This window comes from Micropterus dolomieu, unplaced genomic scaffold (assembly GCF_021292245.1).
Source record: "Micropterus dolomieu isolate WLL.071019.BEF.003 ecotype Adirondacks unplaced genomic scaffold, ASM2129224v1 contig_14172, whole genome shotgun sequence".
NCBI classification, from domain to species: Eukaryota; Metazoa; Chordata; class Actinopteri; order Centrarchiformes; family Centrarchidae; genus Micropterus; species Micropterus dolomieu.
This window is the reverse complement of record NW_025743158.1, coordinates 4,895-20,274: the sequence shown is the minus strand read 5'-3', so window position 1 is coordinate 20,274 and position 15,380 is coordinate 4,895. Positions and strand designations below refer to the sequence as shown.

Sequence of the window (15,380 nt, the reverse complement as noted above, 5' to 3'; positions counted from 1 at the left end):
TATGTAAACAGAAGTTGTTGATCAGTGAAGTCTGACTGAGACAGAAGGCTCTCCAACATTTTCATAGTTCACCGTACCATCATCTTCATCTTCATCATTATGCTCCTGTGAAACACAACAACACATGAGAGTCATGAGAACGCCCTACATTTTCTCGTAGCTGACGGTAGATGTGTTCAAACTGAACACAGTTCACAGTTGAGTCAGCAGAACCTGAACACACATTTGATAAATCAGTTTCAAACTCACCATGTTTCCATCCATCTGTGTTTTGTTCCCTGAAAAGACAAAAATGGGTCTAGTTTAGTTTCCATAGTGTTTATTTTAACTTCTGGTTTATGAATGTTTCATCTGTGGATGCTCTCACCTTCAGTTCTTGTCCAGATGTTGACTGAAACAACAGTTATTATGAGTCCTGATAAACCCACAGGCACAATGATGAACCGCAACAAAACTGAAAATAGACCTTAGAAGTGTTAAATACGTGTTTTGATGATCAGATAGTTTGTAGAGTGTTCTTGCATTTTTCTTCATCTCTAATATCTGAATCATCTGAAGTGTTTTTTCTAGCTTTAAATGTATTTCTGTTCTATTCAGTCACTACCTTTTGGTTTTGTTTGTTCATTGTTGTTTGTACCTGCTGATGTGGTTTTCTTCACTGATGTCCATGTGTTTCTTGTTTCCCATGTTGATGTAATTGATTCTGGTGATCAAAATGTAAATGTGATAATAAAACCACAACTTATAATTGTTATTATAGTTCTGCTAATTTTAAGACAACATTTATGTGCTGAGAAAATAAAATCTAAGTAAAATAAATGGAATTAAAGATCGACAAGTTCTATGTGTTTCAATAATAAAAATAACAATAACATGTAAATGGTGTATGTGATTTTTCAATTGATTTTGATAGTTTGGGTTTTAGAAATTTGAACTGATTAAAAATCTTTTGAAAAGAATTTCTACATCCTCACTTGTAAACACAGCAGTTTAAATGTTTTGTAGTGTGTGTGGAGCTCAGAGAATGGGAAAATAAACAAAAATGGTGATTAAATATATAAGAGTTTGCCAGCGTCATCAAAACATACAAGACCGCCACTGTAAACATGCATCTACACTTTATCCAAATCAACTGCATTTGTGTATATATTATGTTCACAACTCCTAGATTAGTTTCATGTTGGATCAGTAAGCTTCTTTGTTTCTCACCTTGTTTTGTTGTTGTCACCATTGTTGTTGTTTGTGCTGTTGTCAATATTGATCTTGTTGTTGTTGCATCCCCACCTGACAGATTAAAAAAACCCAGCAAACTGTAAAATGAGAAAATACCTCATGTTTATAATTGATGTAATTTCAAAACTTTAAATCTCAGCTGGTTTCTCACCTGAGGACTGAGGGCTGAAGGGAAACAGCTGCACTTTTTTAGTGTAACTATCAGTAACTTTACATTTAAACAACTCAGGATGCTTCAACTTCTGATTAAAGTCAGATGTTGTAAATGTCACAGTGGCTGAACAGGAATGCTGTGATCTCTTCATGTCTGTCAAATCATTCTTATTACCCTCATACAGCCACTCCACTGTGTGACTACAGTGTTCATCTGTCAACACAGAGCAGGTTAACGTCACCTTATCAGCGTCCTGATGTTCAGTCACTGGTGAAGATGGAGATATTGTGAGAGAAAGACAACAAGAGTAAAGTTAACTTCATCACTGTGATCATAATTATTGTAATGTTTCAGTATATTGTTCTAACAAGACAGTTTGAGCTGAAAACATTATGATGTAAATACTCACTGTTAATAACAGACAGATGAACCGCAGAGTCTTCACCTTGTTGTTGTCCTGATCTGAACTGTCTGCAGGTGTAAAGACCAACATCCTCGACTGTGACCTTCTTTATAACCAGAGAACAGTTCTCTGTAACACTCAGTCTGTCTGATTTAGCTTTGGTGTTGTTGAGAATCTGCCCATGTTCAAACAGCGGTACCGTTTTTTTCGTTCTTGAATCAGTGAAGCACCATGTAGTACTGTTACACTTACCCTTATCATCTATCACATTTTTACAAGACAGAGTGACTTCATCTTCAACTCTGACTATGAAAGACTGTTGCCCAGTTGCTGCTGTTGATAAAGAGAGAAAAATAAAAGTTAAACATGAATTTAACTGTTATGTTCAGTTAGTATTTAGACAATTTTAGATACAACAGATGTTTGTAAATATATCTTACTCTCCATGGTTTACATGAGTTCACAAAACTCATCATGTAACAAACAAAACTTGGCTTTCTCAGTTAAAGGAGTAATACTTAAAGGTTCAGTGTGTAAATTTTATTGGCACCTAGTTTACTTGTTAGTTTACTTTATTACAAGGTACAAGATTGTTTATTTAACATTATACAAAGTTTGTAGTTCAGTCATGCTAAACAAATACAACTTAAAACATTAAATGTGTATTGAAATATGATAAAATATAAATTAAACAATATATAGGTATTTATATACAAAAGGTTAATTACTACTCACATATACACCCAGAACATTCTGCAGTTAATTTTTAAAAAGAACAATTAAAAGTACAATTAGTTTAATAATGTTTAATTATTGAATGTGTGTTTATGTGTCCTTACCTGGAAATCTAAACACCAGCATCAGAAATAAAGACATAATAATCCATCTGAATTCAACCATCGTGCTTCTCTCTTGGTCTCACGCTCTCAACTGTCAAAGTCTCTAACGTGCTGCTTCTGAAAGTAATACAGCATCTACTTCCTGTAATTAGGATGGAGTCACTTCCTCAAACTGACTTCAGTCTGTGTTTGATGCATTTCACTGACTTATCTACAGTGATTTACAGTGAGGGTAACAGCAGAAAATATGTTGATCAGCAACAGAACAGAGGAAGCTGAATGTGTGAAGATGTTTAAGATCGATGTTTGCAATAATCCAACTTATTTTCTTTAGATAGTGTTTATTAGAAACAGACAGGTGAAGAGTCAAACTCCTCTCCCACCAGAATCTGACTCCTGATGTCCATGGTGCAATATGGTGATACTGTAGCAGCTGGTGAAGAACACAGATAAGATGATATTTTACTGGTCTGAGATCTGCTGTTTCCTCATTTTATGTCTGCAGTTATTTTTATCTGAGAACTGAAGGAGGCGTGTTTTGATGAGAATGTGGTTAACATTCTCAGCAGAGCTCTGGAGGTGTTAACCTCTAATGATGACCACCCTGATGAGAGTCTGACTGAACTGTCTTTAAATATCATGGAGGTAGAAGAAGTCCCCACAGCTTTACCCCACAGCTTTTGAACACATGTAGCAGGTCAGTTCATGCTGTTTTGAATCAGGTTATTATAAAGACGTTTTAGCAAACTAAACTCTAAAGAAATAGATGTTTTATCTGAGTCTTTATGACATCACCACTTCAGGGTTTTTCATGCTCTGCACACTGCAGAGACGAGACTTTGGCCTTTTAATGATGTCATATTACAGCTACAGTAAGAGGTCATGTGCATCCACCATGAACACTTCTGAACGCAGCCTGAGCTGCTGCACGTCTGTGTATTTTCTTGCCCTTTTAGATGCAGCTAAATGAGTGTTTAGAATTTATTTTATAACACCTCCAGCCTCACCATGAATCACCTACTTTGAAAAAACACAAGCTGGTGGTCCACAAAGCTCCAGGAGAACATCTGCTCACGTCATGATGAGGTGATGAAGATGTTCTGCCGTACTGATCAGCAGCGTATCAGTTATCTCTGCCCTGTGGATGAACATCAAGGCCCGACACAGTCTCAGCTGCAGCAGAAAGGACTGAGAGGCAGAGAGAGCTCGAGGTGAGTCAAAAAAACATCCAGCAGAGGATCCGGGACAGAGAGAAAGATGTGAAGGTGCTTCAGCAGGAGGTGAAAGCTATCAATCACTCTGCTAATAAAATGGTGAAGGACACTGACAAGATCTTCACAAAGCTGATCCGTACCTTCAAGAAAAGACGCTCTGATGTGAAGCAGCAGGTCAGATCCCAGCAGAAGACTGAAGTGAGTCGAGTCAAAGAGGTTCAGGAGAAGCTGGAGCAGGAGATCACTGAGCTGAAGTAGGAAAGACGCTGAGCTGAAGCAGCTGTCACACACAGAGGATGACAACGTGTTTCTAAACCACTACTACTAATATTTGAAATAAAAACTGGGGCAAAAGAGGACAGGAAGTCAGGGTTATGTACAAACTAAAGTGTATTTATTCAATATTCAACAAAGGAAAACCAACTCAAAAATACTCTCTCAAAAGGAGACAGCGAGCCAACAAGGTAAGGCAACAACAAACACAGGGTAAGTAACTGAGGGAGCAAGATTCAAAACTAAATGAACCGCTGAAAAGTCCTCTCTGACTGAAAAGGTGACCAGACAGTGTTCTGGACTCACGGAAGCTCTACGCTGGTGGGCTGCCTCTGTCCACTGGGCTGACGGGCTGGCAGTGGTCTGCTCACGGGTGTTGGTCTGCAGTGTGGTCGCAACAGGTAGAAAGGGAACAGACCAAGTGCTGGTGATCAAGCACACCTGCTGCCACTCACTCATGCAGCTGAGGCATGGGGGGAAGGGCCACTTCCTGAGAGATACACGGAACACACAACCCAACCCAAACACATGACCCGTAGGGTCGTAACAATCCCACTAACAGTGACAAAAGTGGATGTTTTGCTGTCATATTCACAACCAGAGCCCAAGACCAGAGCTGGATTCTTACAACATTCATGTGAAATCACACTGGATCCAGACACAGCACACACACAGCTCTTACTATCTGAGGGGAACAGGAAAGAAACATTAGTGATGATTAATTTAGTCACCAGAAATCATTTAAGGGACAGTGGATACATTTCTGTTTCCTAAACTTATTTTTGCTGCTGAGAGCTGATGTGGCATTTCTTCACTGCACAGAGATCACCTGTCAATCAAACATTATGAGGGAGGTACTTTTACTTTTACACGCTCCTTCCTGTGTCTGTTTAGCCATGGAGACTATAATGGAGTCATGATGGTTTTTAAATACCTGAACTGACATTTATCTGCATTAAAATGTAAACTTCTCTGTGCTCTAAATGTTTTTTGCACAATTGTATTGATGTATTTTATGTTGAAGTTTCTCTTCTTCTGCATGGATCTTAAGAGAGATAGCAGCTGACCTTCCTTTATCATAGATATTTTTTTCTATCCACTTTGTAATAATAATATATATTTATATGTATTTGTTTAGCAGCAAAGGAAAGCACAAATGAGGCACTACAAGGTGATCTTTTCTCTTACATGACTGAGATTCTGGTCAAATATTTCTGATTGTGTGGATGAAGTGAATCTGTACATGAAATCAATGAATTGAATTGAATTGTTTTTATTTGTCTTCCTGCATCTTGGCAGGCTAACAAGTGAAATGTGAAAATGCACAACACTAGAGGCGCCTTCATTCTGCTAACCAGGCATGTAGTGGATTTAAACACCTCAACAAAAGAGGGTGACAAAGAAAGTTTAACAATAAAATAAAGAGATAAACTTTATTTTACAAACCCTTCATTCTATGTAGGGACGCAGTATAAAAAAATACAATGTACAGTATATCCCACATGTCTGCCTCCATTGTTCACTCTCTCCACCTCTAGAGGGAGTCTCAGCTCTTTTAAGGGCCACAGAGCTGAAACTGTGAGAGGAGAAAAACAACTGGTTTCTTTTTAATGAATATATGATTCAAACCATTATGCAAAAAACAACAGGTTGCATTCAATAAGTAATGCCTCTTTTTGGGGTGGGGTGTTTAGTTGATGGTGGCATAGAGGCTGCTGGGATCAGCTGAGGCTCCAGCAGAAGAAGAGGAAGCTTTAACTTTCATGTAGGTCACTGCATCATCTTCATCATCACCCCGAACCTGGAAGGAAAGAGAACAAATCATATATTAAATAAACAGAAGTTAACAAAACATGACCAAGAGTTCTGAATTTGTCCTGATTTGCTGTTATCTAACAACTAAAATATTCAATTTGCTCAGCTTTTCTTTTTTATTAGATCATATAATATCTTGCGAGTGGAGTTCACATGTTGGTCTGATGGTAGTGCTACTTTACAGGAAAGGTGAGAGGGTCACTGAAAACACACAGGAATTCAGCGTCTGTGAAAAATCATTGTCATAAATATTAACAGAACATTTCATGTCAACTTGATCTTTAGTTTTGGAGCACAGAGACTGACAGCCTGACTAGCAACAGAATCATACATATCATAAATAAAAACTGACCTTAATAATAAAATAGAATATTCATTCTGTAGCATGTCTACTTATGTTTTTAATAAACTTATGAGAATTAATACAAAATATTCAGAGAATATTAATTCATAAAGCTCTCATTTCGCGGGGCACCACCGGAGATTTAATTCACCCAGACTCTCCGGACGTCTGGGTAGTGTTTTAATAATTATACAATTATTCACTAGTGATCAGTTAGTTAATAATCGCTCAACTATCTTCAGTCAGTCTCATATTGAAGGGGTAAATTCTCGTGGCAGGGACTTGGAGGTAGACAATACACACACACAATTAGGCTGTTCTTTTTGGATGTCCTTTGGGCTACTGCTGGCGGGCCCACGTGGCTGGGTCCGGGCGTCGGTGGGATCAGTTAGCTCGACAAATAAAGCTTAAAAGAACTTGGTCGTTCTTGAATTAAAATTGTGTAACTTAACGGACTAATAACTTATAACAAACAAAAGGAAATAACATAAAAAGCAAGTAAGTTGCTGGGAACGGGGGAGAAGTCGAGGTCACGGCGCTTCGTGTGTGTGGCTTGAAACGAACAAAGAGCCTTCGCTGCGCCGGGTCGAACTTCTTAGGGCATTGCCGGGGAGAGGGAGCACGCTGGCTGTGTGCCGAAGTGCACGGGCAGAGTGAAGAGGACAAGAGAACAAGCAGAACAAGAGAAGAGAACAAGAGCGTGTGTCAGGCACCGAGCCTTATCTCAGCTGCTGGTGGCCAGTTTAACGTTCAAACTGCCCAGAAACAGCACTTAGGGAAAGCAAACCTTTCACCTCCTCCTCTGGGGTCTTTTCAGCCGTCTGTTGAGGGTTGATATCTCAACCCCCTCCTCTTTCTACCAGGGAGAGAGAAGGAATATGGAGTCTTTCAAATTTATTTGATATAAAATGCAAAAATCCACACTATCCAATGAAGGTTAAAGTCAAGGGCAACTGGACTTGGTTGAAGATACTGGAAGATGTTTCGTCCCTCATCCAAAGGACTTCTTCAGTTCTGACTGACTGGCAGGGAAACTCAGCTAACAGGAACAGTTATTTTTCAGTTGTTTTACATTATTTATGCATCCTTAACAGTAGTCCAAGAAGAGTGTGTGAACTGATGCAGTCCCTGTCACATGTTGTATCATTGCAGGTATGATGGAAAAATAATTAACATAATATGATCATTTCAGTTGATATTATATCTGTACAAATGTTTTGTTTCAGTCTGCGTTTGGAGCTGAAAGAGACTGTAGTCCAAGAGGAGTGTGCGAACTGATGCAGTCCCTGTCACATTGCAGACAAAATCACTATAGAAAGATCCAAAAAGAGAGATGTGGTGTAGTGGTGATTTTCGTGGTGTGTCCTGAACTTGCTACACTATAACCAATCAGGCAGCTTACCTGGTGTTTACTGTTGGTCTTCCTGGTGTAGCTGATGGAAGCGTAGGAAACACCATCTTCAGGATCAGCCTACACAGAGAAGACAACATAATGGCTGCTCAGTAACAATTTATACTACTTGCTTACTTACTTTCTATACAATAAAGTCTGCAATGTTTGTTATTTTGTCTTTCTGGTGTAGGACTAGACAGTTAATAGTGAAAAATAAAAAGCAGACTTTATACAACATTCAGCTCACCATGTTTCCATCCATCTGTGTTTTGTTTCCTGAAAAGAAAAGAGTCAGGTTTAGTTTACACAGTGACAATTATTATTAAATTATGAAAAGGTTTATTGTAACTTCTTGTTTATAAAAGTTGCCTCTGTAGTTGCTCTCACCTTTAGTTCTCTTCCATCTTATGACTACCACAGCAATTATCATGAGAGCTGCTAAACCCACAGACAGAATGATGAACGTCAACTGAACTGGAGAGAGACCTTAATGTTAAATACAGTCAATATTAATAAAGTGTCTTTCAAAAATGTTTTCCGTCATGTATTTTCTAACTTTTAATGTATTTCTGTTCTGTTTGGTCACTACCTTTTGGTTTTGTTTGAACATTGTTGTTTGTTCCTGAATGATGTCATAATAAAAAATCAACTCATCATTATTACTATTTTTATTAACATAGATAAAATCTCAGCAAAATAAATTTAACTAAAGATGAACATGTTCCATATGTGGAACATGTGTTCACATTTACCTTCTTATTGTAGGTAATATAAAAATGTCATCAAAACATCAAAGACCGCCACTGTAAACATGCATCTACACTTTAACAACATCAACTGCATTTGTTTATAAATCATAGATTTGTTTTATGTTGGATCAGTAAGCGACTTTGTTAGTTACCTTCTTTTGTTGTTGTTGATCCCGTTGTTGTTGTTGTTGTTTGTGCTGCTGTCAATATTAATCTTGTTGTTGTTGCATCCCCATCTGAGAGAATAAAAAAACCCAACAAACTGTAAAATGAGAAAATACTTCATGTTTATAAATGATGTCATCTCAAAACTTTAAATCTCAGCTGGTTTCTCACCTGAGGACTGAGGGCTGAAGGGAAACAGCTGCACTTTTTTAGTGTAACTATCAGTCACGTTACATTTAAACAACTCAGGATGCTTCGACTTCTGATTAAAGTCAGATGTTGTAAATGTCACAGTGGCTGAACAGGAATGCTGTGATCTCTTCATGTCTGTCAAATCATTCTTATTACCCTCATACAGCCACTTCACTGTGTGTCTACAGTGTTCATCTGTCGACACAGAGCAGGTTAACGTCACCTTATCAGCGTCCTGATGTTCAGTCACTGGTGAAGATGGAGATATTGTGAGAGAAAGACAACAAGAGTAAAGTTAACTTCATCACTGTGATCATAATTATTATAATGTTTCAGAATATTGTTCTAACAAGACAGTTTGAGCTGAAAACATTATGATGTAAATACTCACTGTTAATAACAGACAGATGAACCGCAGAGTCTTCACCTTGTTGTTGTCCTGATCTGAACTGTCTGCAGGTGTAACGACCAACATCCTCGACTGTGACCTTCTTTATAACCAGAGAACATTTCTCTGTAACACTCAGTCTGTCTGATTTAGCTTTGGTGTTGTTGAGAATCTGCCCATGTTCAAACAGCGTATCCGTTTGTTTCGTTCTTGAGTCAGTGAAGATCCATGTAGTACTGTTACACTTACCCTTATCATCTATCACATTTTTACAAGACAGAGTGACTTCATCTTCAACTCTGATTATGAAAGACTGTTGCCCAGTTGCTGCTGTTGATAAAGAGAGAAAAATAAAAGTTAAACATGAATTTAACTGTTATGTTGAAGTTGCCTCTCAGTTGCCTCTCAGTTAGTGTGAAGATAATTTTAGATACTACAAAGGTTTGTAAATATATTTCACTCTTCTTGGTTTACAAGAGTTCACAAAACTCATCATGTAACAAAGTTTACTTTATTACAAGGTACAAGACTGTTTTTTTTGTCATTATACAAAGTTTGTAGTTCCTTCATGCTACACAAACACAACTTAACAGAATATTAAATGTGTATTAAAATATGTTAAAATATAAATTAAATTAAATTAAACAATATATAGGTATTTATATACAAAGATAAATACTATACACATATACACCCAGAACATTCTGCAGTGCATTTTAAAATAATTAATAAAGTACAATTAGAAAAAATATTGAAGTTTAATAATGTTTATAATTTAATGTGTGTTTCACGTGTCCTTACCTGGAAACCTAAACACCAGCATCAGAAATAAAGACATTATAATCCATCTGAATTCAACCATCGTGCTTCTCTCTTGGTCTCACGCTCTCAACTGTCAAAGTCTCTAACGTGCTGCTTCTGAAAGTCATACAGCATCTACTTCCTGTGATTAGGAAGGGGTCACTTCCTCAAACTGACTTCAGTCAATGTTTTCTCTCCTCTGTTGGCTGTTGAATGTAGGTGTGATATTAGCTATTGTCTCTCTGAATTTCTTGTGGATAGTTTACGTCTATGTTTGATGCATTTCACTGACTTTCTTATCTACAGTGATTTACAACATATGTAAAAGCAGACAATGTGTTGATCAGAAACAGAACAGAGGAAGCTGAATGTGTGATGATAGTTAAGATATAACAATCTAAAATGTTTTCTTTACATAGTGTTTATTAGAAACAGACAGGATCCATGGTGATGTTTAACAGCACACATGAACAGACAGGTGAAGAGTCAAACTCCACTTGCACCAGAATTTGACTCCTGATGTCCATGGTGCAATATGGTGATACTGTAGCAGCTGGGTTTGATGAGAAGTTTTGATGAGAATGTGGTTAACAACAGCAGCAGAACTCTGGAGGTGTTACCCTCTAATGATGACCAGATAAACATCATGGTTTACTTCTTTGCTGCCTCCACATGTTTTTCGTTTGCCTGCGGGATCCCAAAGTATAGCTGTTCCGAACATCTGCAATGCCTTGTGGTAGTTAAACCCCCTCGGTTCGGACAATTCTCCCTCTTTTTGATGCAATCCGCATTTGTCCAGTCCAAATGGCATTCCAATGTCATTACTCCAGATCCTGTTAGAATAGATAAGGGTGTCGATGTCTCATTCATTCCTGGCATACAGCTTGATGTGATCCATGTAGAGGAGGTGACTAATGGTTGTTCAACTTCAGAAGCGGTATCCGTAGCCACTCTTTGTGATGATCTGGCTTGGGGGATTCAGGCCCATGCAGAAACAGCAAGGAGGATAGAGCATCACCTTGGTAAATGCCTCACTTGATGGTGACTTGTGCGATTGACTGATTGAGCGATTGATTGAGTCATAGGCTTTCTTATTGTCAATCCATACAGTGCACAGGTTGGTCTGACTTTTGTCATTGGCTGGTAGTTGGATGGGATAGTTCCCTTCAGGGGATCCTTTGTGATCAGGACTGTCCGTCCTTGGGTTAACCATTCAGGGTGGGTCCTGTCAATTAGCATTGGGTTCATTTGTGTGCTGCCAGGCATTTGTTGGGTGCAGTTAGTTTCTCCAGAACACAGATAAGATGATATTTTACTTATCTAAGATTTGCTGGTTCCTCATTTAATCTTTGCAGTTATTTTTATCTGAGAACTGAAGAAGTGTTTTGATGAGGATGTGAGCAGCAGAGCTCTGCAGGTGTTACCCGCCAATGATGACCAGATAATCATCAGAAACACAAATAGTGAACGCACTGATGAGTCTGACTGAACTGTCTTTAAATATCCTGGAGGTAGATGTACATGTAGTAGCAGGTCAGTTCATGATGTTTTGAAATGGTTTGTTAGAAGGACCTTTTAGTAAACTACCCCAGTCTGGATGTCGTCACCACTTCAGGGTTTTTCCTGCTCTGAACACTGCAGAGATGAGTCTTTGGCCCTTTAATGACATGTCACATTGCAGCTACAGTAAGAGGTCATGCTTTTTGAACACATCTGAATGCAGCCTGAGCTGCTGCACCAATTCTTAGTTAATTTTAGATGCATGTATGTGTTATTTAGACAAATGTTAGAGCGCAGTGCAAACAGAGGTTTTCAACCAGAGGGAAGTTTTACTACGAGAGGTGAGAGAACAAGTAGTGGTCAGCTGAGCAGAGGCAAGCTTGTGGTGTGTGTGTGTGTGTGTGTGTGTGTGTGTGTGTGTGTGTGTTTTACAGAACCAAAAAACACATTGTAAAGTTAAATTAAATTTTTTAAATTTTATATTTGCAAATTATATTATTGTCAGCCATAAAAAAGTAAAGATTGTTATAGATTCCATTAAGACATGAAAATCCTTAAAGTCAAACACATAGTCCAGTATGTTTAAATTAAAGTCAATCATAATCAATTCATCTGTACACTGAGGGACAAAAGGGATGCACCTTCACCTAACAGCTGCACCTTCAAAATTAACAATTAAAAAACTCACAGCTACATTGTGCAGCAGGAAATACATTTTTATTCAAGATTAGGTTAGATTTATATTTATTGCGTACAAGTACTTAGACAATGAAATGTAGTTTAGTATCTAACCAGAAATCCAACAAGCAGTAAATTGTGAAATAATGTACATATCCGCTCAAAAACCTTTAACCTTTGTGTTTGATGCATTTCATTGACTTTCTACATTAAGGGTAACAGCAGACAACATGTTGATCACAAAGAAGATGATATTTTACTGGTTTGAGGTCTGCTGCTTCCTCTTTGTATCTTTGCAGATATTTTTAAATGAGAACTGAAAGAGAAGTGGTTTGATGAGAATGTGGTTAACAACAGCAGCGGAGCTCTGGAGGTGTTACCCTCCAATGATGACCAGGAAAACACCAGAAACACAAATAGTGAACACATTGATGAGAGTCTGACTGACTTTCTTTAATTGACTGGAGGTAAAAGAAGTCCCCACAATCCCACGTTTGAACACATGTAGCAGGTCAGGCTGCTTTGAAACTATTATAAGGACATTTCAGAAAACTAAAAACTAAAGAAATAGATGTTTATCCAAGTCTGGATGACATCACCGCTTCAGGGTTTTCATGCTGTGCACACTGCAGAGATGAAACTTTAGTCCTTTAATGATGTCATATTACAGCTACAGTAAGAGGTCATGTGAATCCACTATTAACATTTCTAAACGCAGCCTGAACTGCTGCACTTTTGTGTATTCTCTCTTCATTTTAGATGCATTTATATGTTATTTAGACAAATGTTAGAGCCAACCAGAGGGAAGGTTTACGAAGAGAGGTGATAGAACAAGTAGCGGTCAGCTGAGCAAAGACGTAAGTGTGTGCATAGGTGTCGCTAGACCCTTTTTACTGGGGTACATGCCTCTGTATTCATATGCGCCCCAGCAAACATCTGGTTACAACACATATTCCGTCAAGTCATATAAAGTTTTTTACATTTGAAAGAGTATTAAAAGAAACCTGTGGGAGCCAGTTTGAATGGGCCTGATGTTCATGATAACATCTAGCAAGTATTGCTATCTATAATTTACAGGGCTATGCTAAAGTTTGTTGGTAGAGTACATGCTGGATCATCAGCAAGTAAAAGCACAGACTCCAGCCTCAGCCAGTAGGCTACAAGCACAGACCCAGTCTTTAGCAAGTCCCACAGACCCACATGAAGTACTGCCAGCCTCAGCCAATACCAGCACAGCCAGAACTGTACAACCAGCCTCAGATACAAGCAGCTCTGACCCTAAGGGAACAGTAGCTGCTTCACCAAATGAGGATAGTGTGAGTGTGCAGAGGTCCATTCAAACCAGCATAGGATTTTTCTAGAGGAGGTTTATTCCATTCAGGTTTATTACAGAGACATTAAAATTGAACCCATGCACAAAATCTGGATGAAATTGTAACATGGCCGGTGTCCAATAAAAGTAGAATTCTCAATTGAAAGACTTTGATAAAATATATGTAATAAGAAATGCCAACAACGCCACCTAGCGAATACTTTGAGTCGTAGGACTCACACACGTAGGTTCTTTTAAAATCGTGGTTGGAGCAGAGCAAAAACCACACGGAGCTAAAATAAATTTCTTTTGATTATTCCTTTGGCTTCAGATTTACTGAGTGGTACGCACAAGATCTCCTCATGTTTCAGAGCCTGTTTTGCTAATGCATCCACACCTTCATTTCCCTTAATCCCTCTGTGAGCTGGGGTCCACATAAATGTTATCAGCATGTTCATATTTTTAATTCTGTACGTTTCATAAATCTCATTAACCATATCTTGCCTGCTGTGAGATGTAAATGACTGCAGTGACATTAATGCAGAGCATGAGTCTGTACAAAGAAATGTTTTTTTTAAATTTGTAATTCTTCTATCCACTGTAATGCTGTTACAATTGCCAACATCTCGACTGTATATACGGATAAATGATCTGATGTCCTTCTTTTAACAGAAACATGTAAGGCAGGAATACTGAAAGCAAAACCGGTTCTGCCTGTATTAGCATCCTTGGATCCATCTGTATACACCTGGACAAATGTTTGATCTTCAACCAATGCTGCAATATTTCCACAACCTTTTTGACCCTGCATTCTTCCCAGAAAACGTAAGTCAACTGACACTGAAGGAAACATCCAGGGTGGAGTTACGGATAATGGCACTTTAGGGATATATCTTCCTTGAGTTAATGTCATGTCTCCAGCTATTTCCTCACATTTCCATGAAAAACACCCTCGTTTGGCCCTTTCACTCTCCCAACATGGGAGAAGTATCTTTGTTGTAGGATGTCGATCCTCAGACTGCCCTTGCAGATTTACCCAGTAGTGCATCATTAACTGTTTACATCTAATATTCAGCGGCATTTCCCCCACCTCAACATGAAGTACAGACACAGGAGTTGTTTTTACAGCCCCACAACACATTCTCAAGGCTTAAGCTTGCACCACCTTGCTGCTGATCCATAAGCGATACACCCATAGTCTAATACTGATCTAATCAGCGCTATATATACATTTTTGATAGCAGCCCTACTTGCTCCCCACTCTGACCCTGTTAAGCATCTCATCACATTCAGTATCTTTTTACATTTGGTGTTTATCTTACTGATATGTTCATTCCATTTTAACTTATCATCAAACCACATACCCAAAAATCTAAAGACTTTTACTTGCTCTATCTTTTGCTCATACATCTTTAACTGAGCATTGACCCCTCTCTTTGTAGTGAAGACTACAGTCTTAGTTTTCCCAATTGCAAACTTGAATCCCCATGCAAATGACCATCTTTCCACCACATTAACTGCCTCTTGTATTTTACCCTTAATATGGTTAATGTTCTTTCCCCTTTTCCACAGGGCTCCGTCGTCAGCAAACAGTGACTGCCCAATATCACCATGAACCTGAGAAAAAACATCATTAATCATAATGGAAAAGAGTATAGGGCTAATGACACTGCCCCGAGGAGTACCATTCTCTACCATATATCTTCCTGATACAGCTGTCCCAATTCTGACTTGTATACTTCTCTCAAATAAGAATTCTTTAATCCAGTTATATGTCCTACCTGTTATTCCTATCATTTTTAATTTGATCATTAATCCCTCCTTCCAGACCATATCATATGCCTTCTCTACATCAAAGAACACTGCCATTACAGATTCTTTATTAACTTGCGCTTTCCTTATCTCTGTTTCTAAACACATAACAGGAT

The 15,380-nt window shown here is 38.3% G+C and overlaps 1 protein-coding gene across 1 annotated transcript; it reads right to left on the bottom strand.

Moving 5' to 3' along the window:
* Positions 1-5: 5 nt before the first annotated feature.
* On the bottom strand, positions 6-4,532 carry LOC123966757. Its single transcript, XM_046042876.1, has 11 exons — positions 4,423-4,532; positions 3,984-4,123; positions 3,637-3,817; positions 2,043-2,123; positions 1,797-1,896; positions 1,385-1,654; positions 1,210-1,284; positions 638-703; positions 368-391; positions 250-278; positions 6-105 (listed from the first exon to the last, which is right to left on the bottom strand). The coding sequence occupies exons 4-11, from the start codon at positions 2,049-2,051 to the stop codon at positions 22-24; spliced, it is 657 nt and encodes a 218-aa protein (XP_045898832.1). The 5' UTR covers positions 2,052-2,123; positions 3,637-3,817; positions 3,984-4,123; positions 4,423-4,532; the 3' UTR covers positions 6-21.
* Between the last annotated feature and the right edge of the window lie 10,848 nt (positions 4,533-15,380).

Bases quoted from the DNA above. Each gene is read 5' to 3' on its own strand.
- LOC123966757 (XM_046042876.1), bottom strand. The intron at 1,655-1,796 runs GTGAGTATTTAC...CATCTTCACCAG, and splicing joins TCATCTGTCTGTTATTAACA to TGACTGAACATCAGGACGCT. The intron at 704-1,209 runs GTGAGAAACAAA...TTTGATCACCAG, and splicing joins GGTGACAACAACAAAACAAG to AATCAATTACATCAACATGG.